The sequence below is a fragment of the Nymphalis io genome, chromosome 12 (genome assembly GCF_905147045.1).
Source record: "Nymphalis io chromosome 12, ilAglIoxx1.1, whole genome shotgun sequence".
Taxonomy (NCBI): domain Eukaryota; kingdom Metazoa; phylum Arthropoda; class Insecta; order Lepidoptera; family Nymphalidae; genus Nymphalis; species Nymphalis io.
In genome coordinates, this window is record NC_065899.1 from 1,060,584 (window position 1) to 1,085,939 (window position 25,356).

Genomic DNA, 25,356 nt, shown 5'->3' on the forward strand with positions numbered 1-25,356 from the left:
CTAAAAATATATTTTACACTTTATAAAAATTTTGTAAATATAGCTATAATTTAGGTTTTATCATTATTATTTTTTATGTTATCGAAAACCGTAATTATTTACTAAAATTTTACTTATATTCTAATATGTATTATAACGTATTTCATTCGTATACTTAATGTAAGCAATGATCTCTTATACAATAAATAAAAAAAATCGTGATTTTGTTTCATTTGTACTACGCCATTTATGACTAAATATGACAATATACGAAAACTATACTTTTGGCGCGTGTTATATTATTTATATAGAAAAGAAATTTATTGAAATTGAATTAAAAGTTAAAAAAATGGCGCCAAGTATTAAATTAAAAATTTCACTTTGACAGCGGATTCCAATGGGGAAATTAAGGTAGGTAACCTTAGATTTTTATAGTAATTGATCTTTTTAATTATCGGACCAATGACTGAATTTCATAGAAAACATATTTTTGTTGAAATTTAAGTAGAAGAAGGTTGTCATTATATAGATTTTTTTTAAACAACCATTCAATATCGATTATGTATATGTAACATAAATAATTCAGTTCATTATTTAAATTGGCGTACTATCTCCGTCTTCTGAACGACGCTGCAAAGAAAACACACGCCGTACCAGTCTGTAACAGGCTGGCAATAAAGAAACAAGTTTTATATTCGTAATTATATACAAGTGACCACACCATTATAACGATGGCGACGATGGCGTTAGCTGTAGTCATAGTGGCAGTCGTGTCAAATTCGTTGAGCGCGTTGTAAAGCGGTTGTTGGAGGACGCTTGATGCTGCTGTTGAAAAACTTGCGAACATGCACCAAACAGTCAGGAAGCTTTTGTTTATTGAAAGAGTTATGCCTGTTAAATAGAAGCATAATTCATCAATCAATATATTTAAATAAAAATAATATTTTTTGACAGACTGCTTTGTTGGTATCTTTGTTAGCTTAAAAGGCTGCAAACTTTAAGGTCTTTGGTTCAAATCCCGATAGGGCTAATAAAAAGTTATTTAGTTTTACAGTCAAAAAATTCTCTGTAGCAACCTGGAGTCAAGAAGTTTGCAGTGTTTTGGAAGTGGACTCCTGTGTTTTGAAAAGCACGTAAAACCTGCGCCTGAGTTAATTCCAAGCGGACTCACTGTCCCATCAGAATACGAGAGAATAGAGAGTGCACTTGTGCAAGATACCACCCGGGTATTTTTTTAACGTCGATCGTCTTTGCTTATATAAGGCGATCAATTATTATCCTAAAGTGTTGTATAAGTTGTCTGTTTTTGGAAGCCATTTATAAAAAAATCTTACCATAAAAGCCGATAGCGCCACAAACGCAGAAAGTAGCGCACAATCGCGCCTTTTCATTTATGTTTTTCGGTAATGCAATGCACAGCATTATAAACATCAGGGCGGCCCCGTGAGCTACCGCTGTCGCCGTTGCAACCTAACAAACCAAACAAATTGATTATAACAAGCGAGAACGTTTTGAACGAGAAAGAAATTGGAGAACTGTCGAAGTTTTATTTAATAATAATAATGTAGTCTTTAAAATTGGTCTTTAAAAACAGCCACATAAGTAAAATAAACACAAATAATGTTAAGTGATTTCGATTCAATATGGACACTTATTACACACACACATATGAATTAATAATTTTACTCACCGACCAAATGTTCATCGATGGATTTAATTCCCACAACATCGCAGGAAACACTAAACCTAATATAAGTATGGAAAAAGTAGTGCACAAATGTAACAATGTGTACAAGTAGAAGTTCAGGTCAAGTAACATATTTATGACCGTTATAAAGTTCTTTTTCAAGGAAGCTGTTCTTCTTGCTGTTCCTGGAGTTATATCTGACGTGAAGACCAGACTATTTGAAGGAGCATTAACTGTAGTTTCCCTGTAGAGAGGCTGAGGATTTTGCCCATCTCTGTCGATGTTCTCCAATTCCTGGTAACCGCTTATCCGACTATAACTTGATACGTCAAGAGCTCCAAAATCGGACGAAAACCGGTTAGACGAAGGACCCTCGTACATTGCACTGAAATCCGACGAAAATCGCGCTTGTGTGTTATTTTCTCTATCTCGCACTTCTGGGTCGAGTATTTCTTTTGCACCACGTCTCGATTTGAAGACGACAACGTCGGTTTCTTCGTCTTGAGTCGAAACAACATTTTCGGCTACCGTAGTTGGAGTTCTATTTGCATTCCGTATTTCTGTCGGTCTTTGATTAGGATTCTGATTTGAAAATATAATTTCGTCATCATCTTCAACAGCTCGGAGCATGTTATAAGTTGTTCGAATGACTCTTTCGATATATATTGGACGGGTATAAGCGGCTAGGAAAAGACAGTTTTGCATAAGTATAGCTCCGTAGATCATAACTACTATATCACTTGTGTAGATAGTGCAGAGATAACCGACCAGGAGGCACGTTAATACATTTCCAAGCGAAGGTGCCATGCGTACGAGTCTTTGCGCAATAGTAAGTTTGTCTCTGAAATAGTGAGTGATGATGACATCTGTTTGCTGACCAGTTAAAGCGCATCCTGCACCTATAACAAATTTTACAACAAATTATATAAAAGAAAATAGTACTACTGTAGAGTAGAGGAAAAAACTGGTATTTTGTGTAAGGTAGCGAGAAATAACTAACTATTTATCACGTGTTTTTTTTAGCTAGTTCATTTAATTTCAGTTAATCTGAATTTAGTTTGATGCGACATCTCCAAATGATCGAAAATGAAATAAATCAGAAATATATATACAGTAGTTTTATTACGAGACTTAATGTGTCTAAATATTTTAAAAAAATAATTACATTCACCCCGTTGATTTTTTTTTTTTTAATTTGTTCAATGTTTAGACATTAAAATAATGAGAGCGCGCGGAGGGAGAAAGCACGCGAAATTAGTTTGAACAAAAAATGACTACCTTCTCATGGCCTTTTGTAGGAAACATTATTCTCGAATATAAGTATTTATTACAATAAACGGGAATAATATTAATAAAATCTTAAAATCAAACTGCACCAATTAAAATTAACGTACTCATTCTTAGCGAGTCTAAATACATAAGTGTGTTAAATTAAATACACAAGGACCTATGTGAAATTTCAAGAAAAAAGTTATGTAGCCATTATACTCAATACATACATTACTTTTTCGGAATTTTATATATTGATTTAAAGTTGATTTATTTAAATCGATAAATCGTTGCAATGAAACATAAGTATATAATATATTATTCCTACATCCTACGTGGATTGTTTAGACGTGTTTGTTTAGACAATCTTTAAAACATAAAAACAATTTAACATAAATATAAAAATAATGAGTACTTCAATGGAATCGTTTGTGCAAATACTTTGCCGACGGCTCAAATCGATACCGTCGCGAAGGTACTAACGATTAGTCAATACTTATTATAATGTGACCGTCATTAAATACAATACTTTAACATATCTGCTTAATCGCATACAAAATATCACATTGTTATACTTGACACATAAAGCATGCGTGACCTTCATAAACAATGAGACAGAACAATGCCTCATAATACTCGCGCCGAAATCAGGCAATACTGTAACAATTGTTACTTACCAGCAAATATTCCCGAAAATATGTTTACAATGTGGTTATTACGGTATGCGCTTGTAGAGTAACTTGACAACAGTACGCCAGCTACCGTCAGACACAAGCCAGCTAATGCTGTAAATCTTGGCATATTGAAAATTTTCACAACAGCTCTGCACCATGATTCTAGAAGTAGCCTAATCACTACCATAATAACTGGCATAAGAGCTACATCAACGTCCCATATTTTCATTTTTTCACCTTCTTCATGATCTTCCTCTCGTATCGATTTTAAAATTATCAATCCATATAAAATTAATATTGTAGGTACAGTTATATGATACACTATCGCTGAGAAGACAATCAGCCAACCATATCCCCCATCTGGAGGGGTTGGTCCTATTTCTGGTTGTGAAGCTACTACTCTGTCTAAATACAGATCTTCCACTCTATTTTCACCACTTTCCCTTTGGGTGTTTCCATTCTGTGGATCCTCCATATTCTTAGGAAATAAACAATAACTTCATGACTAAAACGAGCTGATCAATGAGTTATGTACTAGATATGGACGTGTTATCTTATCATTATCACTTCTTGTAATCTAGTGCTCTAAATAATTTTCGAATTCACCGCCTCACATCTATTTCCCTCTGCAATATTATTTTTGTATAATTAATAATATCATTTATTACTGCTTTTTATTTGATAATAATATTTAATTAAAAAAAATTCTATTGGGTTACTATAATAATTTAAAGATTTATTTTATATAAAATTGAGTACAAATATTTCAGAACGGATAATATACGACCGTGTGAAGTAGTGAATCGTTGGTGATAGACGATCTTACTATGTGCAAGGTAAACAGAGACAACATCATTTTAGCATATTATCTGTCAATGATTTTAGTCGTATAATATTCAATATGAAATTGTCTAGACGACACCTGTAAACGACGCTCTAATTAGAAAATCCCCTTAAATATCAATAATGCAAAGGTAATTTGCTTCGGCGAGCAGTGAACTTAGAAATTCAATAACTATACTAGTCTATGAAGTCGAAAAAGTAAAGATTCTGTTAAAAGCGAACTTGTTATATGTGCATACTTCCGTGAAGTAGAAGCATTTTAATTGCTCTGATTTCGTGATTTGATTACACGGTGGATTATTGCAGGTTTATAGAGAAAACTGCTCATGGATAATGTGCGGGGTCGGTCGTAACTGTGAAATAGTTTTACAATGGAGACTGAGTCTGTGAGGTCGGAGATAAGCAGCCGATCTAGGCGCAGTTCGAGACATAGGCCACACACGCATCGCAGCACACGGTATGTTTATTTAACGATGTTATAATTATCCCTTAATATTAGAAGCTAAATGTATACTTTCCCCTGAGTTATAAAAGTTTGTACATAAAGAAAAGTTAAAAGGGTAATCAACTAAGTGATATTTTGTTGCTTTCACAAGTTAAACAAAATTATAGAAAAATATTTGGATATTGCTCGATGCCCCAAGATGAATAAATTGTTTTTTAAAGATACTTGTTTATCTTATTAATACATTTATATTTTAAGAAAATAATTCATCTATTTTCACTATAGTATGCTTATACAAGAAATTTTGTATTGTCATTCTTTAATATAATTCAGATTATAAACAGCAAATGATTGATTAATTTTTGTTATATTACTTACATATTTACTTGTGAATTATGTTTACTCCACAATCAACCAATTTTGTTAACATTTTATATTATATAACTGACACTGTTGCTATACATTTGAATGAAGTTACTCTTCAGTCATTATAATATCAATTTCAAATTACAACTATAGAATTTAATTTCAATTTAATATTACCAATGGTAATTGTATTATAAAGAGTTAGATACTGTGCAGGTATAGTTATTTATACCTATAATTTAATTTATCAAAGATATATTAGCATTAAGTAAATTAATTTAAATAAATTCTATTGATTACATACATATATACTTTTTTAAATTTACATTACTATTAAAAGCTGATAACAATGCTGAATTAAAGTTTGACTTTTAGTTAGTAACTTTCACTTGATGGTAGGCCTTTTTGCAAGCCCGTCTGGGTAGATACCACCCACTCATCAGATATTCTACTGCCAAGAGCAATGTAGTATTTTTAGTATTATTGTTTTCCAGTAATTATCATAAAAATATTATTTGGTTATCAAAAACTTAATAAAAGTTTTGCATGTATATGTGTTTACTTACTAATATAGAAAATAAATTATTTCAGAAGTTCCAAGTCCCACAAAAAAGACTGCATGGATAACACGATGGCACCTTTCCAAACCAGTGTGAATATTAATCCAGAAATTGGGAGAGATGGTCAAGAAGTCATTGAGGTTCAGATCCTGCCCCAAGATGAGAATTGGGGGGAAAATACCACAGCTGTAACGGGGAACACTTCAGAAGGTTCACAGTCCATGGAAGATGTTAGTAATTGGCCAATGGATTCAGATAGTGGGCTAGGTTTTGTTTGTTCGAGATATTTTGGGACCACAATCGCTTTAGGATTGTCGTTCGTTTCCTTTGTGAGCCCACTAGCTATGGTAGTTTTGCCTAAGTTGGGTTTCTTCCCAGGGCTGTCAGAGAATAAAGCTATTCAGCCCAGTCAAATAATTCAACTGCTTTCCTGCACGGCTGAGTGTAAAGGGATATTATTATCATTAGCGTTCAAACTAGTTTTATTAGCTATTAGCATATGGGCTATATTTTTACGCCCGAGAAATGCCATATTGCCAAGAATATTCGTGTTCAGAGCGATGATGCTTGTAATTTTAGCTGTTTGTACATTTTCCTATTGGCTTTTTTACTTTGTACAAATAAATGAAGCGACGAAAGCTTTGTCCGTCGGTGAAGAGGCGATGGACTACACTTCTCTAGTTTCCTACGTATCTAGTTTTGGAGATACATTGATTTTTATACATTACGCCGCGGTCGTGTTGATGGAGATGCGACATCTGGAACCCGTCTATTATATTAAAGTTGTGCGAAGTCCAGATGGAGAGAGTAGATCATATGCTATCGGCCAACTGAGTATACAGAGGGCGGCCGTGTGGGTCCTGCAGAAATACTACACGGAGTTTCCGATATACAATCCGTACTTAGAGAAGATACCTATTTCGAAGTCGCAGAGGAAAGCACAAGCTAGCATAAAGTTCTACGAAGTTGATTCGAACACTAACACGCCGTCGGGTCAAACTAGGTAAGCGTCGGAAAGAATATAATATTAATATTTTACTCCTATTAATATAATGTACATTAAAAAGTGTTCAATGGCTACATCATATAAAACGAAAACATTACGATACGAGTAATAGCGAACCTTATAGCACTCGAGTCGTCGGTAAGGACGAAGGAGGGAAGGAGGTCGCATAGACATCGGCGGCGCAGGCGATACTCGTTTCCGCCGCGTACGCGCAGGCTCACCGACCGAGCGTCCCTGTGCAGGTCGGCGGGCGGCTCGTGCGCCGGCAGCGCGGGGCGGCGGCGCGACTCGGGCTCGGCGCACAACGAGCGCTACTACGAGGAGGCCGAGCGCGAGCGCCGCGTGCGCAAGCGCCGCGCGCGCCTGCACTCGGCCGCCGACGACGCCTTCGCGCACGTGCGCCGCGTGCGCCTGTCCGCCGCCAACGGCGGCGCGCTGGGCCCGCGCGAGGCGGCGCAGGCCGTGTTCCCGTCGCTGGCGCGCGCGCTGCAGAAGTACCTGCGCGCCACCCGCCAGCAGCCGCGCCACTCCGCAGACTCCGTCAGTGACTCGCTATCTACGGCTCATTCGTTTCAAATATATAGCGAACATCACTAGCTTATAACACTATTAGTTTTCGTTATATATGTTGAATTTATAATTTATTGAGAAATAATAATAATAAATAATAAGGAATAAGCTCCAAACCTTCTCCTCAAAAGGAAGAGGATAATTTTAGTAGAATCGCGTCCCGAATCGCTATTAGTTTTACATTCATTTAAATCAAGTACATTCAAACTACTTTTTATAAGCCGACTTGAACATATTGAGTTTAGTTTACCACTGTAAATCGAATTCTCACATACATTCACATCTTGAAATACAGTGTCGGTAGTACTGCTACTCTATAAACCTTGCTTATAAATTGTTTCCAGGTTCTGGCCCATCTAGCTCGATGTCTATCTCAGGACGCCTCGCCCCGGGCGTTCCTGGAACCATTCCTCGTGGAAGGTCCCGTGTTGTCCGCGGAACAGGAAGCTAGGCCGATCCAGCGCTGGTCACTAATATCGGACGAGCTCCTCGCGAGACCCCTGGCTGACAACATCGAATTCCAACTGAGACAAGGTGATGTATCCCTCATATGTTCTATAAAACAGCTGCCCAAGTTCAGTTTGGCCGAGGAGGTTGTAGATCCGAAGAGCAATAGATTCATTCTCCGGCTTAACTCAGAGACTTCGGTTTGACAAGAGGAGTACTCCGTTCAGGATGGACATAGACTTGTATGACATTTAGATTTTATTTAGTTTCCATTGTTATCAAAGGTCTTTGGCTTGAAATTACAATGTACGCTTTATAACAGCGCTGATGTGTTCTGTAAGCCTTCCAGAGTAAAGACTTAAATTTTAGACATTTTTGCTAGTGAGTCGTCGAAAAAAAAACTTTACATTATTATTATCTATATAAATAGATCATGTGTTCATATCGAAAGAATGCGCTTTATTGCTAAAAACTTAAGATTTTTTCTATGACTATCACAAGACTATCACCTTTATAAAACATGTGTAGGCTAAATATAAGGGAAAATGTAGTAAACATAACATACTCTAAACATAAATTCTGCTAAAGAATTTCAATCTTTTTTTTATTTGGATATTTATAATTTCGAAATGGCAACACATTTCTACAAATATTTTGTTACACGTATATGAGTAAATTTAGTTGTCATTAATAATAATCAATAAAAAGTAGTCGAAAAAAAAGTTATAACACACAAAATTTTTAAAATTCGAATCCCGAATTTATAACCACAGACTGAATATATAAAATACTCGAATCCAGTGATCTTTAAAGTCCGCAAATATAATCTCAGTGTGCAATAACGAAATTAACTGAATCTCAACTTTATAATCTCGACGCCATTTTGTTTTACATGAGACTTAAAATGCATTTAGTAAATTTTTAATGTTTACAACTATGTACATTTGTGTCATATTTATCGTTTTAAGGGAATTATTGTAAGAGCTAGTTAAGTAAAGAAATGTAATGCACAAATTTTAATAAAAACGTAATGTAAGTAGCTAATAGATTTCGTTTTAATTTTGGTTTAGCCGGAAAAAAATGTACCTTAACTTTTTTTTTAATGCTATCATACAGTCATTAGTCTGATGAAAAACTATTTTAAGTTTATAAAATTGAATTACATAATAACGTCACAAATATTATTATTGTTATATAATTTAAAAAAATGTCAAGCGTTATGTCCGGCTAGATTGAGTATTATTATTTAATATGTATAATGCACATGCAGAACCATGTTATGCGTAAATTATATATGTGAATTTTTCCATTAAAAATCAGAACAAAAACAACCATAACAATAAATGCAAGCTTAACTAAATTTGCCGCCATTTTCCTATTACATATTTTTATTCCATTCATTCATTCGTTCTTCGATTGAACGAGACAAGGATATCAGTTTTGATGTAAGATATCAATCATTCAGGATGATAATTGAACATTTTATTTTTTATTTTTATTTTATTTATATTTGGGAAACATACAGTGTGTTATTACATAGAATTAAGGAATTATTACTAAATCATAAACCAATAAAGTTTCCACTTAAAAATATTACAAATGTTAGAGTATGCGTGTAAAAAAGACAACAGAAAGAGACAAAAATACAATGCAATCTACGAGTACAATCAAATCGACTAATTACAAAGTTAAAAAAAAAAAATCAAGAAGTTAAATTACAATAATATTAATGAATATAAACAATGTCATTAAAAATATTTAAATTTGATTTCAACAATTAAAGTAACATCATAAATCATCAATTTATGGCAAGTAATTGATTCAATATTCATATACATTATTAATTTACAAAAAAATATTAATTTTATTAATTATTTATTAAACAAGTATTCTTTCAATAATTTTCTTATTTTATTAACATTCTCTGTTGTAAAAAAATCAATTTCGCTAAATCGTTTATTGTAATCGGTGCAGGCTCTGTATACAAATATATTTTGCGCATACTTGCTTCGGGTGAGTGACGGATTAAAAAGTAAGCACTTACGTGTGGTGATTCGAGAGCATCGGAAACTAATACAACCTAAGAGAAACGGGGAATCAACTAAATTATTAATTAATTTAAATAAGAATATTTGATCTCTGATCGCTCTTATGTCCGCGAGTGATAACGTATTTAAGCATTCATTATTATGTATAAATTCCTTAAAACGCACAAATCTTATAAATTTATTTTGGACTCTTTCCAATCGGTGTATGTATGTTTTGTAATGCGGATTCCAAACAGTGGAAGCGTATTCGAGGATAGGTCGTACAAAGGAATTATATAGAAGAGTTAGGGTACTAGTTTTCTTGAAATCTTTCGACGTTCTAAACACAAAACCAAGCATTCGACAAGCTTTAGCCACTGTCTTACTTATATGCAAACCGAAGGTCAACTTATTGTCCAGATGTATACCCAGGTCTCTCACCTCGGTCACTCTATTAATCTCAACACCGTCTAGACGATAATCATATATAGTAAGATCGCGTTTCCGTGAAAAAGGAACGACGCTACATTTATTTATATTTAAATATAGAGAATTGTGTTTACAATATAGACACAATCTGTCTAGATCCTCTTGCAAAAGTGAGCAATCTAACGGAGTCGCAATCTCTCAACAAATTTTCATATCGTCTGCGTATAACAGAATACATGAGTTTTTAATTATGCCATTGACGTCATTAATATATAAATTGAAAAGCAGGGGGCCAAGGTGAGATCCCTGAGAACATTGACGATTCTTATTTGGATCGCGAATGGAATGAGTATTATTGAACATTATATTTTTTCATTGTTCTCATAATTTTAAATAATGGTTATTTTTGTTCTGACTGTACTATAAACTCTTAAAAAGTGTGAGTGAGTTTTACTCTGTGTGCTATGTATTTAAGCACTGGCAGCTAGATAAATTATATAATATATATATCATTGTAAAGACATATATATTAGTTATAAGACCATATCATAGTTTAAATTAAATATTTATTCACGAGGCAATGTTGAAAATATCCTAAATAAAGGTACACATGTATTTTGTATACTTTTTAAGGATTACATTCTGTGTTTGATGTTATCTGTGGTCTTTGATCACGTAATATGAATAGTTCTTAAAAAAAATGTTTATCCGAAGTCAAGAATTATATACAATTTTACGGCTATCGCAAACGAATATACTGTTGATAATTATATCAATTTTTCATATGATTAATTTCACATTGGTTTACGATATCAAATGATATGTGACCAAGTACCAGTCGTTGGAATAGATTTAACGTTCATAAACTACATAGCCGTTGATCGCACTAATGAACCTCCTTCGTTCCTTCTATATATGGGTGACATAATCTGTGCCATGTTGACATAACAAAGCTAAAATTTAACTACATGACATCAAGGGTTGGAAGAAAATGGTAATGGTCTAAATGACGAGACGAAGATTTAATGAACGATATTCTTTTTCGTTTGCTTTATTCAATTAACATTCAACTTCATGTTTCGACACAAATTGAATTTCTAGGATTTCTATGTATTCTACTGTTAGGTTGACAGAATTTTAGATGTTAGACAAAGTTGCATGGGGATTGTCGATTTCGTTTGTAGAAAGGCCAGAATGTTTTGAAGGGTGAGTGAGACAGTGTAACTACAGGCACAAGTGACATTACATTCCAAGGTTAGTGGGGCATCAGCGATGTAGGGAATCGTTAAAGTTTCTTACAGTGCCAATGATTATTTCAGCGGTGATAAACCCGTCCACCTGTTCTATAAAAAATGTATGTATGATTGTATACAGATTTGATTGTATTGAATATTTCAGACGAAAGAGATATTGTCGAATGCACTTTGTCAAATAGATCGCTTGACAAATGATAACATGAATACATAATTACATGAAATGTAATAGAAAAAAAGAAATATAATCTAGCATCAATAAATAAATTATGAAAAGTTTCTTCCAAGCGTATTTAAATCATTTTACAGAGATTATATTAAATTTAAAGTAACCGATTATAAATGTAATTTTTACCGTAAAACTGTTATGAATATCATTTGTTAATTTACATCAATTAAATAACATTTTAATACTATTAACATTTAATCCGAGAGCCTTCCCTTGAGAGTGGTTTTAGTGTTAGGTAACATAAAGAGTAATCCTCTAGTTTGTCTATGTGTATACATGTATCATAAGGATATATAGAGTATCATCAAGTGTATTAGTTACTATCAATGTAACGATAGCGATTAAAACTTAACTACGTAGTTTATGAACGAAGAACAATAACGGCTTAAAAAATAGCTTACACTAAACTAGAAAACTTTTGTATCGAGTTTTCGATGAAAACAATTGTACCATAATTGTTAATTGCCAAGGATTTGCCAACTCACCATAAAAAATATAAATCAAAGCTATTGTATTCGATGTACTCTTTGCTAAATTGACCAAAGATTGCTTCACATTTAAGCTAATTGTAACATATCCTATTGAAAACTTACAATATTGTAATAATTGGTTGTCGTGAAGGTGGAGTGGAGGTGTTGGAACGATATGTAAAGTAATTGATAAACTTAACTTCGTCGATTAAAGAATGCCAGTAACTTGACGCCTGATTTGACAAAATATGCCCAATGTATAAGGCCAATAAGGTCATAAATCCTTTTTCAATCAATCGTCGATATTCATATTTTTTGTTTAAAATACTTAATCGTATTGCTTTTCTTCTAAATCTTCCAGTGTATAAACACTTTCCTATAAAGGACAGTGTTTTTCTCGAGGTGATTTTGGTGATTATTTCACAACGCTGCTCCAGTGCGGATTGGTGGATATATATGACGGTTAAACGATGCGATGCGGTGTAAATGTCTCAGAAAATCTTAATCTGATCGCGTTAATCCTTTATTTCGGCCATTTAAAACAGCTATTCTGGCGAAATAATAGCGATATACTTTGTTAATGAAAAAAAATATATCTAAGAAATATACAAGAGTATTGGTGCACTTTTCCAATATTGCTAATAAACATGTAAATGTTTGGCTATCTATACGGTACTTTGTCGGAGATAGAAGTGAGCCTATAGGATGCCTAGAATTTTGCTATCATAATTTAGTTCGAAGTGCATCTCTGAGAGCAGCTTTGTAAAACTTCGAATCACCAAAACGAAAGGCAAACTTTATGTTAATTATCAAATCAAGTGTCAATTTACTTTGGAAAGTTATTCTGTTAAATGGAATTATATAACGTAGTCAGTCCAATTTTTTTTTCACATAAAATCTTATTTGATCAGAACAATTTACGATCGAATTTGGAACTGTTTTTATCATCAAAGGTTCAAATAATGCATTCCATATTTATCTGTATTGATTTGACATAAATTATTTAAAAAAAAGAAATGTCTGATTCATTCAACTCTATTACAAAACACAAAATGATAAGTGTATAGACTGATGAAGTGTCATGTTGCTCAAATCGCAGCCTTTGTAAAACGCTTGTGCCTGCTTAATATAAGTAAATAGATTTCGAGTATTATCATAATTAGTTTAGTAAAAGATACATGTAATATGTCATTATGGTTAACGATGCTCATGTGCAATAGAAAGCAGTTTGAAATTAAAAAAAAAAATATCTTACTATATCGACTCAATGTGTAAAATACATTGTTCGGGCCTTTTGAGTGAGAGTTCGGGGAGTATTCATAAACTGTGTCTGGCTGGGAAATATTTTTTTATGAAGAATAAATCGGATTTAATCGGAAGTGTAAATGAAAGGGGACGTAAAGTTCAATTCTCCTTTATATCAATTGTGTGCAGTGTATGGAATCAAAAGAGCGCCATCTAATGACTACAATCAGAATCAACGCTATCGAATAAGTAAAGGTACTCGCACTAGACACGCATAGTATGCATCATCATTATATCGATCATGATACAACAGTGAAAGAGTGAGTGGAGTGAAACAGTTTTGAAAGCAAATATTTAAGTTTCGAGTTTGGGAACAACCATATGTCACGTTTTAATAAAACGATTCTGACACAAAAACATTATCACTGTTATGTGACCATTACTCTGTTGTTCATTTTTATATTTTTGAATATATAAGATATAGTCAAAATGGTCCTTAGGGAATAATAGAAAATTTTGGTTTAATGTGTGGTACCGACCTGGTTTATGATAACTCCTGTGAGGATTGTAATGTATGGACAACTATAACATATAAGAAATATTGTTTTTTAGGAAATAAAAAAGCACAACTTTTATATGTAACAGTTTTAAAACGGTTTGTACACTTTTGTATTTTACAAATATATAAAGTGAATTTTAATAACGAATTTGTTTTTTAATTCCTAGCTGAAATTTACTATAACGCCCTTTTGAATTTCAACATAAGAAAATAATCAATGTTTTGTAATGTAATTAAATATTAAAATTTTTAATTGGCAATTAAAAATTGATTAAAGTTTTCTACTATTATAGAATATTAATTTAATTTAATAATATTATTTCAAGGATTTGCAAGCCCGTCTTGGTAGGTACCAATCACTTCTACCGACAAACACTATTTATTTTTTGTTGGTTTGTAATTACAGGCACAAGGGCATATAACTTCGTAGTTTACAATTTATTAGCAGCTCTCCCGTTTGCCAGTTCTCCTACTTTTTATAAATGAATTTAATAAAAAAATTTAAAAAAAAACTGGCAAAAGAATAAAACTTGTAAAACAAGATGAGAAGTCCATTATATTGTAAAACAAGCTGTGCACATGATTCACTACAATTTTATTTTATTTTAAAAGTATTTTTAGTCCAAAATATATAATATACTAAAACTTATAATTATTATCGATCTTGTATAGGCGTGTGTACTGGTAACACTGTGTAACCTGCCGTGGGGAGGGCTATATTATTAACGAAATTACACCTAGATTGATATCTTGGCAGAAACAGGAATATCCACAGGGCAATGCTTGTTAATAGCACGCAGAACGAGATGACAGCTATGATAGTGCCCACGTTGCGACTATTTGCTGGGCACGAAAAATATCTTTCTTTTAAGTCGAAAATTCGGCTGTTGTACAACGGTTTCGGAGTAAAGCATCTGAAATAATGGATTTTTTTTTAATTTGTATTAAATGTTTTTATTTTCATGTATAATTATTTCATATTAAATTATTTTGTAAATTAAATTATCTGTGAACATAATGATAAAATCGAGATCTACCTTAGATGCTCGTAATCTTCCTTATGTATTTGTAATTTCTTTATCCACACAAGATTACAATCACAATTCCAAAAGTTTCCCTGCAAGTCCAGTCGGATCAATTCTCCGAATGGTACCTCCAACTTTTGATCCAAAGTTTTTAATCTCGACCCTTTCAATGATAGTTTTTCTAAAGCAAAATCGTCAGCGTCGTCTAGTATTTCTTGCCCAAAAGCCATGACGCTGAATTCTGTTAGGTTTCTATTTCTCTCGAGTTCCAAATTATTAAGAGCGTGTAACGATGCAAATGCAAAATCTGGAATTTCTTTTATCGAAAGATTGTTTAGTTTTAAATCTTTCAAAGCTAATAAATCATCAAAATCCTCGCCAGTTATTTGTGTGATCGGATTATCGGATAAATCTAAATACTCCAACGTGAACGGTATCTCGAATACCTCCACTAAATTATTGTTTGATATCACTAATTTTTTTAAATCGAACGCGTCAACAAAGAAATTTTCATGGACGACGTTGAGATTTATTCCACTTATCGATAGTGACTGTATTTTATGCGTCAGCCCATATCCGCTACGGTCGAACAAATTATTGTCTTCGAGGCTGGCTCCAAGGTCGTTATTGTTCAGAATTATTTCCCTCAAGTTACCTAAGTGATGGAAAGAAATTTTTTCGAACGAAGTTAATCTATTATTGGCCAAATTGATATATTCTAATTTTTTTATATATTTAAACGTGTCTTCGTGTAAGACTTCTAACTGGTTGCCACTCAAGTCCAACCTTTTCAGTTTTGGTAATTGTAATGCATTTTCTGCTATCCTATATATTTTATTACAATTGAGATACAATTCGATTAACGTGTTGGATTTTAGTAAGTTCGATGTTCCTACGGTAGTCAAATTATTTCTGGACAAATCCAATGAAAACACCGTTTCCGGTAGTCCGAAGACCCTGTTTAGCACAGAGGGATCGTAAGAGCAATCGACGACTTCACCAGCAAGGTCCCGATCACTTTTATTATTGTGTCGACACACGCAAAAATCACTGTCACAGAGTGTTGTACTTTGAACTTTAAAGCTATATGTAATAAGAGCGAAAAGTATATAAAACGTTCGCATTTTGTTTATGTGATGATTCGTCTGGTGCTAAGTACATTATGGTAGATGTGTGGTGCGATTGTTATCAGTGGTAATGTCAGATAGTCGTTATCAGTGATACCTGTTTGATTGTTGGTCATTTCACTCTGTTTACATTTTAAAAGTAGGTAAAAATCTACTGTTGAAGCGATTAAATGGATTTTATTTATATTAGCTTTATTTGATGATATGTTTGCAGAAAAAATAATTTAATTAATCGAATGGAAAAAATGGCATACATTTTAAAATTCAATACTTTGTTACTAATAAAAACGTTTTGTGATTTAATCCTGCATTACATTCGAAATAAAACAAATATTTTGTAAGTTTTTGATGTTTTGGATATAATTTATTAATAATTATAATACTTTATAATCCTAATCAATATTATAAATGCGAAAGTGTGTTTGTTTATTTGTAACTCTTTCACGTCTGAACTACTCAACCGATACTTTTTTATATACATACATATACGTTGTCAGTGGTACAAAAAAGGACACTTAAAATTTAGTGTTGTTTTATTTCAATCGGCTTACAAATAAAAGATTTATGTCACTTTAAAGAATCATGGCCTATTGTATGTTGCCCTATTTAGGTCTGGTTGCAGCGAAAACCAATAAATACGAATATCCCAAGAAAATAAAACTAAAAATGTTGTGTATACTTAAATATTATAAGTCTGCTCTTAATGATTTCCATAAGTTATACGTGGGTGAAACCGCGGGCACAGCTAGTAAATAAATGTAATGATTTTAATGTCAACGCAGTATAATTATTCTGACAACAATAGATTAATTTACACAAACATGTACTCGATCGATTCAATTTTATTACAGTTGTGAATATTCCTGCCTATTCACTTTAGGTGCTGGACGATATATAAATATATAAATCCACGTGAATGTTATGAAAACAAGTAACGTATAAAACACGAGACCAATCGTTACTCCGACATGTGATTCGTTCCACCATGACTTCAGACAAACAAAGTCTTTTTCATTTAAGTCAAAAATTCTTTTATTATAGAGATAGGGTGGTGATCTGCATCTGAAAAAAGTGAATAGGTGGGTTACCTAAGGTTTTTTTTTAAATATTTCACGGTAGCATGCGAAAGCGATCTCGTGGCGCTCCTCGTTAAGACGGAAAGGGTACCGCTGGTTTTTTAGTGGGTATTCCGATGTTCGGGGCGAACTCGGCGTCTTGGACGTCTTGGTTTTTTAATATATTGTGAATTACATCTAGCTTTTAGTTATAGAGTGTAGAGGTTATTTAAACCTCTACAACGGCTTTATAACGCAATGGTTTACGGGCTGGCTAGTGATGTAAAAATCGCTTCGGTACTGATCTCTTGGGCTATTGTCCTCCCCACTCCTAACACAGGTTTTATGCTTATTTGGAGAGTTAAATATGTCAAAACTTTAAAAAGTACTAAAAATGTCTATGATCTCATCTTTATATATTTCATAAGATTGTCAGTCCGCCTCAAGGCTGCGTGTCACCAAGGTCTATGTCAGTTAACTCAGAGTCGATTAATAAGTTTATAGTATATTGGTGTATATACAAAGGCTAAAGACCAATTATAACAATAATACAGAGTAAAACGGAATAAGAGAAAAAGAGCTAGGCACCCGCTATCAAAAGAAGCTATTCATAAATTATTCCTTAATCAAATTTATAAATCCCAATTAATAACGCGCACGGTAATTTCAGTTAATACCTTCTATATGGGTTCTTGTGGGAGTGTTGGGCTTTGTGGAAAGTTTCGGTAGACATTTTTTCGGGAGAAAACCCAAGACACCTACTTCTCTCTTACCGTGAAGGTATTCCATCGTTTTAATGCTGAAGTTCTCAGATTCAAGAAGTTGGCAGTGTTTACTTTTGTTAGGAATTGTATTAAATCTTAAAAAAATAGTTATTTGTTGATCTTATAGCAATAACTTACTTACATAAGATCCGCGCTCTGCCACAAGGCTACGTAAGTGTAAGCTACTACCACCTACTGGTGGTAGGGCTTTGTGCAAGCTCGTCTGGGTAGGTACCACCCACTCATCAGATATTCTACCGCAAAACAGCAATACTTGATATTGTTGTGTTCCGGTTTGAAGGGTGAGTGAGCCAGTGTAATTACAGGCACAAGGGACATAAAATCTTAGTTCCCAAGGTTGGTGGCGCATTGGATATGTAAGCGATGGTTGACATTTCTTACAATGCCAATGTCTAAGAGCATTGGTGACCACTTACCATCAGGTGGCCCATATGCTCGTCCGCCTTCCTATTCTATAAATAAAAAAAAAAGCTCTTTTTCAGTCAAGTTAGTGACAATAAATACGTAAATAGTATATAGTTGAATAAACCGAGACTAAAGATTTATAATAACAATATTACGTTTGCATTACCTTCACTGAAATACACGCAAAGATGGATCGTCCCATCGGATAATGAGTGTTGTTCGCGTAAAAACTTATGCACTTATGATTTAGTAAGAGAGGAATAATAATATCCTGGGACATTATTCCCACACGGCCATTTGATTCCAAACTAAACAGAGCTTGTACTATGGAAACCAGACAACTGATATACTACTAATACTACTTTTCTTTTGTAAATACATATTTATATAGATAATTACACCCAGACTCAGGACAAACAGACATGTTCATGCACACAAATGTCTGTCCTGGGTGGGAATCGAACCCACAATCTTCTGCGTGAAAGGCAAATATCTACCAACCACGCCAACCGGCTAGTCATGTTTAAGATAGATACGCATTCATTAATTAAGATGCGTCTCACCTTAAATCATCAATTAAATCAGGAACTATTGGTAGTTTGCGTAGCCAGGCCAGTCGGCAGTCACATACCCATGGATTCTGCTGTAAGTCCAATCTCTTAACCTTGACAAATAAAACAGACAATCCCTTGTCAAGTGTGGAGAGATTTGAGCCTTTCAGTGTTAGATTTTCTAAATAGAAGTCATATGTGTCGCTCAATAGCTGTCTGCCAAATGTTAAATTGCTGAATTCTTTCAAATTTTTGTTATATTTCAGTTCCAAATTGGTGAGCATTAATGTTGAAAAAACATTTTTGGGTACCTCTTCAATGTCTAGATTGTTAAGCTTTAGTTCTCTCAAATATACCAAAGGCTCTAACAAATAGAAATCAGTTGATGATATATTTCTAATAGGATTATTGGAATAATCCAAATATTCCAAACGCAGAGGTAGCTTAACAAATATAGTAAGATTGTTGTTAGATATAATTAACTTCCTTAGTGTTTTGTCAACTGGTTTGAAATATTCCAAATTTAAATTATTTAAGTTGACGCCGCTGATAGATACACTCTGAATGTTCAATGGTAAGCCATAGCCTTGTGCGTCAAATAGTGATCTTGTTTCTATATCATCTCCGAGATTATTATTATCCAAAATTATCTCCCTTAAATTAACCAAAGAGTTAAAATTCAGTTGACTCATAGCAGTAAACTTGTTATTGGCGAGATTTAAATATTCCAACTTCGTAAAACCTTTAAACAAATTAGGATTCAAAATTTCAAGTTCATTCTCACTTAAATCTAATCTTCTGAGTTGTGGTAGCCAGCTTGAATATAGATTTATTTCTTTTAAGAAATTTTTATTTAACAGTAGTTCTGCAAGTGTGGTCGATTGTAATATTCTTGCAGGTTGAATATTTGTTAAGTTGCTTCTGGACAAGTCCAATGTTATAGTTGCGTCCGGTAAAACGTGATCAACTTCGAGCAGTCCTTCATGGAAGGAACAGTTTACTACTACACCAAAAGTCAGTTCACTTATTTGCCGACAGACACATATATCACAAATCTTTGCACTTTCAGTTTGAATACAAACAATCGATACTAAAAATAATATGTAGGTGCGCATTTTTATAAAACTGTCACTACCACTGTGTGAATATTGTTTAATGCCGTGTAGAACTAGATTAACTCTAAAGACGTTCTAGACCTGATCGATATTATAAATATAGATTTTATGACGATGAGCTAACATTGATCTTTGGCATATGAACTAAATCTAATCAACTATTACGACCAAGTCAGTTTAAGTCGTAAAATGTATATATTATATTTGGTTATGTTGTTTTAAATTTTTTTATCACTATCATTATAGGATAATTAGCTAGTTTTTTCCATGGCGGAGTCTAAAAATCGGTTATTTTGTTTTTGGAAAATACGTACCAGTTGGTATTGTCAATACCTGGGCGTGTGGGAAGCCCCATTGGACTATTACAGTGAGAAAATTAGACAAGGAAAAAATAACCGGATCGGACTGTAATACAATGTACGCATTCAAATCAAACATTCTTATAAGATAAGACTGATACCGCAAGTGTGTCAAACAGAATGAAAAGCAGGCGTGCCACTATTTGTACCAGCAAAGTCACGATAGCAAATTACTATTGGTAATAGAAACATACAATCGTCAATCAGAAACATGTAATTTCAATAAAAACCCTAGATTTAGATAATACTGCAAACAAATTATGTACAAGATTCTTTTGGGTGTCAGTAAAAAATATATTAATATTATAATCGTTAATTCTTTCCTGTTCATTGCTGGGTGCATTAAAATGTATGTAGCCGAACATGCTATATATTGTTGGCAATCTTTAAATACTAGTACCTATTAAAATTCGAAAGTAATTCTGTCTTACGCTTTCATGGCTAAACCACTGAACCGATTTTGATGAAATTTACTGTGAAGCAAGTAACACAATGGCTGTTTTTTATACCTACCACTTACCATCCCCACAAGCGACAAAGCCACGAGTAAAAAATAGTATATAATACATTACTTTAATCCGTTAGATAATTAACATTCTTTAGTTTCTGTGGCATTAAGATCACTCGTATAAGATAAAGCGGTACCTATCTATTTAACAATGTATTCACATTTCTTTATTTACATTACAAATTCGATGAGCTCTCTCAACAAATAGGAGGTTTGAAACATCGAAGATAAATGTTTTCTCATTTGTGAATACTGAATATCGTTTAGAGTTGATGATTATTTACGAAATTAAAGTATAGAACAATGTTGCCAACTCTTGTTAATTATCCCCTAAGATCGATGTGAATGTAAGATGTCAAATGTCTCTTATACTTAAACCGCTTAACTGACATCTTGTAAAAGTATTGTTATTTTGAAAATGTTTTTTATATGTAAAGCTTTTTTAGGTTTATTGAAAGTAACATTGATAATCGTATGTAGAGTTCTAGTAACCTGTCGCAAATAACTTTCAACAATAACATACATCTTTAAAATACAACTTTCAGTTCGCACTTGATGAGATGGTTGGTTACATGCTATTCTGCTCTGCAGCAGAGCCTCTTTAGTCTGGTAAAAACTACTAACTGTCAATGGAGTGTCGTTTGAATAATTTTACAATTTTATTAAAGTAGTTACACATATTCTAGAACAATTAAAATTGTCAATATCAGTTATGTCCGCTTTGTGATGATTATTCATCTGTTAATATATAATTAAACAATGCCTCACACGCCATTTTTAATAATAACAAATACTTGGTGCAATTGTTTACCCCTAGGTTTAGGGAAAAATCTTTGTTGGCTACACTATTAAAAACTCATTAGCTTTTGTAGGTACATGATTTTACTCTAAGAACTTGTATCTTAATTTTTTTATTGAATTAAGTGACGTTATTGAGAAAAGATAGCGTTTGTGCATGAACAAGTTTTTTCAAGTCATAGCATGTAGTATGCAGTTCCGCCAATGTATATTTTTTAATTTCTCGAAGTAGAAATTAATCCAATTATCGCATGATGATGCAGTGATGTTTATTAATGCCATAGCATGACGGAACCTTATATTGCATTAAAATTCTGAAGATAATAGGATTTTCCAGTTTTTATCATTCATAACCTAATATTATTTATCATGTAAGTGCTGCCAGCGTCAGCTAAAAAAAATGTCCCTATTTTCGATAAAAAAGTCGACTCGTCGACAATGTAAACAAATAAATACGGAGTCCAATAATAACCTAAAGTGCTTCGGTATATGTAAATGTGTTATTTTAATTTATTCTTTCTCCTATTTATAATTTTCTAACGACAAGATTATTTAACATTCTTCATGAATTTATAATATTATTAGATTCCGAGTCAAGAGGTTAACATAGAAATATATGTGGCAACCATTCTTTATTGATAATTTAATTAAGTGTTTTAGATTTCAACATCTGAGGAGAATGCTAATTCAGTACCATATTAAGATGCTGAAGTACTATTGATAAAGGAAACAAAGCAACGGTTTTTCGGTGTAGTTGGAAAACAAAAAAAATATTTTAATTAAAAAAAAGTATAATGAATTTTAAAAAGTAAAATTTAATAAACTAATTTTATTTTAATAAAATCCTGAAAATTATTTATCTTCCAAAACAGGGAATGCAGTTACTATAGCAACATTATACGCACACATTAACAAACTATCTCTGTATCAATCGCGGTTTCACAGCCCCTTGGTCTATTTGTTTCTATGTCTACGTTTCTTAGTGAGCGTTTACTCCGAGGAAGGAGTACGTTGGAGGCGTGACCCGTGTGGAGAGAGAGATTCTGGTCCTGATGTTACGCAGGGAATCGGCGTAGAGGGCCATAGCCTCCTTCTGTGAGACCGTCATGGTCCAGAAAGAGTATTAATGTGTAATTATTAATGTATGTCATGTTTGTAATCCTAAATAAATAAAGCACATTAACTGTAACAAACAACTTTTATTTCTGACGTAAACTGTCCTTAGGCGCTGTATTATGTAAAGAAAGGTACATAATTGTCACAAATGCAATTAACAAGTACAACCAGTGACCAATCGTTATTTCGAATTGGGATTCCTCCCACGATGATGTGAGACAGGCGAAATCTTCTTCATTCAAGTCAAAAATTCTTTTACCATTTAGATGTTGTGGTGACGAGCACCTGAAAAAAATATCAAGAACATATTATATATTTATATAAATGTATATAATCCAAAACCTTCTCCTCAAAAAGAGGAGGCCTTTAGCCCAGCAGTGGGACATTCACAGGCTGTTAAAGTTAATATATAATAAGAAAATAATTAAACGCAAATGCTTTTCTTAAGTCTTTGTAGCGTTATCAACTGGTATCACATAAAAGACTATATATATACATTCATATTGTAAATAAATTGTGATTATTCAGAAAAACACAGTTTTATTTATTTTTTGCCAAATACTCAAAAGGAAATATATAAGCAAACATTTTATAATTGAATTAAAATATTGTAGGAATATAAAACATTATAAATAAAATATCCAAATTTAATATTTGAAAGACAACTTTCTAATTATTTATATAATGATATAAAACAAAATAAAATGTTTGGATATTTGCATATTTTTTTATTATATACAAAAAAGTTAAATGAACAAATTCCTCACCTTAGATCTTCAATTAGGTCAGGGGCAATTGGTAATTTCCGTAACCAGGCAAGATGACAATCACATACCCATGGATTCTGCTGTAGGTCCAATCTTTTCACTTTTACAAATAAAACTGATAAAGCTTCATCCAGTGTGGAGAGATTTGAACCTTTAAGTGTTAGCTTTTCTAAATAGAAATCATATGTGTCGCTCAATAGCTGTCTGCCAAATGATAAATTACTGAATTCTTTCAAATTTTTGTTATATTTCAGTTCCAAATTGGTGAGCATTAATGTTGAAAAAACATTTTTGGGTACCTCTTCTATATCTAGATTGTTAAGCTTTAGCTCTTTTAAATAAACCAAAGACTCTAACAAAGGAATATCACCTAGTCTTATTTTTTTAATGGGATTATTGGAATAATCCAAATATTCCAAACTCTGAGGTAGACTTACAATGATATTAAGATTGTTGTTAGATATAATTAACTTCCTTAGTGTTTTGTCAACTGGTTTGAAATATTCCAAATTTAAATTATTTAAGTTGACGCCACTGATGGATACACTCTGAATATTCAATGGTAAGCCATAGCCTTGTGCGTCAAATAGTGATCTTGTTTCTATATCATCTCCGAGATTATTATTATCCAAAATTATCTCTCTTAAATTAACCAAAGAGTTGAAATTCAGTTGACTCATAGCAGTAAACTTGTTATTGGCGAGATTTAAATATTCCAACTTTGTAAAACCTTTAAATGAATTAGGATTCAATTGTTGAATTTCATTTTCACTTAAATCTAATATTTTCAGTTCCGGGAGCTGAAATAATTCTAAATTTATTTCTTTTAAGAAGTTTCTATTTAATAATAGTTCCACAAGTGTTTTCGATTGGAAAGTTCTTGTTTGTTGAATATTTGTTAAGTTGCTTCTGGACAAATCCAATGTTATTGATGCATCCGGTAAAATAGGATCCACTTCTAGCACTCTTTCATGGAAGGAGCAGTTTACTACTACACCAACTGTTGGCGGTTCATTCTTATGTTCGCAGTCACATACATCACAAATCATTACACTTTCAGTTTGAAAATATACCATCAAGGCTGAAAACAATATGTAGGCGCGCATTTTTATAAAAACTATCAAAATCAAACTTTAAATATTAATTTATTCAGATCAAGATCAATTTAAGAAATAATTTGTTATAATATGCTAATTGAGCAAATTTGTTCAAGTCATGGGTGACGTTATCGTTTGTATATTATGTATAATGAAGACTAAGATTGTAATTTGTAGACCTATCTTGGTCGAAATCAAGTCACTATACAGTCAATCAATAATCATCAATCCTCAAAATTATCCCATAGATTCCAGAATAAAATAAATTCGCTTCTGACGGCATAAAATGCAAATAATGCAATTATCGTTGACTTTCCCACGTTTAACTCTTATACACTACATTTCTCATCCTCAAAAGATTTCGTTTTATAATTAAACAGTAATCATTGAAAAAACAAATGGTACAATAAAAATTTTGACCCGGCTTACGAGATTAATTGACGTCTTATATAACGTTCATGTCATCCATCTGTTAATGACAGATGTCGCACAGAGTATATAAATAACTTGTCATGTTGTGCTTCGTCTGTGATTTTTTATATAGCGAACCACAAATGGGTTCAAATGATACATCGTCAACGTATAATATT

General features: G+C 32.9%; 4 protein-coding genes across 6 annotated transcripts; 1 reads left to right on the top strand and 3 right to left on the bottom strand.

The window, feature by feature from the left end:
- Positions 1-92: 92 nt before the first annotated feature.
- LOC126772185 (uncharacterized) lies at positions 93-7,106 on the bottom strand. The gene is made up of 5 exons (XM_050492415.1): positions 6,947-7,106; positions 3,613-4,235; positions 1,670-2,565; positions 1,314-1,449; positions 93-870 (listed from the first exon to the last, which is right to left on the bottom strand). The coding sequence occupies exons 2-5, from the start codon at positions 4,082-4,084 to the stop codon at positions 587-589; spliced, it is 1,788 nt and encodes a 595-aa protein (XP_050348372.1). The 5' UTR covers positions 4,085-4,235; positions 6,947-7,106; the 3' UTR covers positions 93-586.
- Positions 4,504-9,513, top strand: LOC126772195 (vang-like protein 1). The gene is made up of 5 exons (XM_050492449.1): positions 4,504-4,583; positions 4,759-4,909; positions 5,855-6,826; positions 7,072-7,369; positions 7,744-9,513. Exons 2-5 carry the CDS (start codon positions 4,824-4,826, stop codon positions 8,050-8,052), a joined length of 1,665 nt encoding a protein of 554 aa, XP_050348406.1. The 5' UTR covers positions 4,504-4,583; positions 4,759-4,823; the 3' UTR covers positions 8,053-9,513.
- LOC126772207 (vasorin-like) lies at positions 7,832-25,232 on the bottom strand. 3 transcript variants are annotated; one of them, XM_050492465.1, is made up of 3 exons: positions 23,969-25,232; positions 19,019-19,317; positions 7,832-7,903 (listed from the first exon to the last, which is right to left on the bottom strand). In XM_050492465.1, exons 1-3 carry the CDS (start codon positions 24,773-24,775, stop codon positions 7,870-7,872), a joined length of 1,140 nt encoding a protein of 379 aa, XP_050348422.1. In that variant the 5' UTR covers positions 24,776-25,232; the 3' UTR covers positions 7,832-7,869. The 3 variants fall into 3 exon arrangements, with proteins under 3 accessions (XP_050348422.1, XP_050348420.1, XP_050348421.1); XM_050492463.1 differs by lacking the exon at positions 7,832-7,903 and adding an exon at positions 17,035-17,272 and having other exon boundaries at positions 23,969-25,227; XM_050492464.1 differs by lacking the exons at positions 7,832-7,903; positions 19,019-19,317 and adding an exon at positions 22,966-23,187 and having other exon boundaries at positions 23,670-25,225.
- LOC126772205 (leucine-rich repeat neuronal protein 3-like) lies at positions 14,600-16,309 on the bottom strand. The gene is made up of 2 exons (XM_050492462.1): positions 15,096-16,309; positions 14,600-14,972 (listed from the first exon to the last, which is right to left on the bottom strand). The coding sequence occupies exons 1-2, from the start codon at positions 16,205-16,207 to the stop codon at positions 14,714-14,716; spliced, it is 1,371 nt and encodes a 456-aa protein (XP_050348419.1). The 5' UTR covers positions 16,208-16,309; the 3' UTR covers positions 14,600-14,713.
- Positions 25,233-25,356: the final 124 nt, after the last annotated feature.

Bases quoted from the DNA above. Each gene is read 5' to 3' on its own strand.
- LOC126772205 (XM_050492462.1), bottom strand. From the start codon at position 16,207: ATGCGAACGTTTTATATACTTTTCGCTCTTATTACATATAGCTTTAAA. The intron at 14,973-15,095 runs GTAGATCTCGAT...CCATTATTTCAG, and splicing joins GAAGATTACGAGCATCTAAG to ATGCTTTACTCCGAAACCGT.
- LOC126772207 (XM_050492463.1), bottom strand. From the start codon at position 24,775: ATGCGCGCCTACATATTGTTTTCAGCCTTGATGGTATATTTTCAAACT. The intron at 19,318-23,968 runs GTACCCAAAAAT...GACATTGAAGAG, and splicing joins ACAATCTAGATATAGAAGAG to GTACCCAAAAATGTTTTTTC. The intron at 17,273-19,018 runs GTGAGACGCATC...CACTTTTTTCAG, and splicing joins GATTTAATTGATGATTTAAG to ATGCAGATCACCACCCTATC.
- LOC126772195 (XM_050492449.1), top strand. From the start codon at position 4,824: ATGGAGACTGAGTCTGTGAGGTCGGAGATAAGCAGCCGATCTAGGCGC. The intron at 4,910-5,854 runs GTATGTTTATTT...AAATTATTTCAG, and splicing joins CACACGCATCGCAGCACACG to AAGTTCCAAGTCCCACAAAA. The intron at 6,827-7,071 runs GTAAGCGTCGGA...GTCCCTGTGCAG, and splicing joins ACGCCGTCGGGTCAAACTAG to GTCGGCGGGCGGCTCGTGCG.
- LOC126772185 (XM_050492415.1), bottom strand. From the start codon at position 4,084: ATGGAGGATCCACAGAATGGAAACACCCAAAGGGAAAGTGGTGAAAAT. The intron at 2,566-3,612 runs GTAAGTAACAAT...AATTTGTTATAG, and splicing joins ATTTTCGGGAATATTTGCTG to GTGCAGGATGCGCTTTAACT. The intron at 871-1,313 runs GTAAGATTTTTT...TCTATTTAACAG, and splicing joins TGGCGCTATCGGCTTTTATG to GCATAACTCTTTCAATAAAC.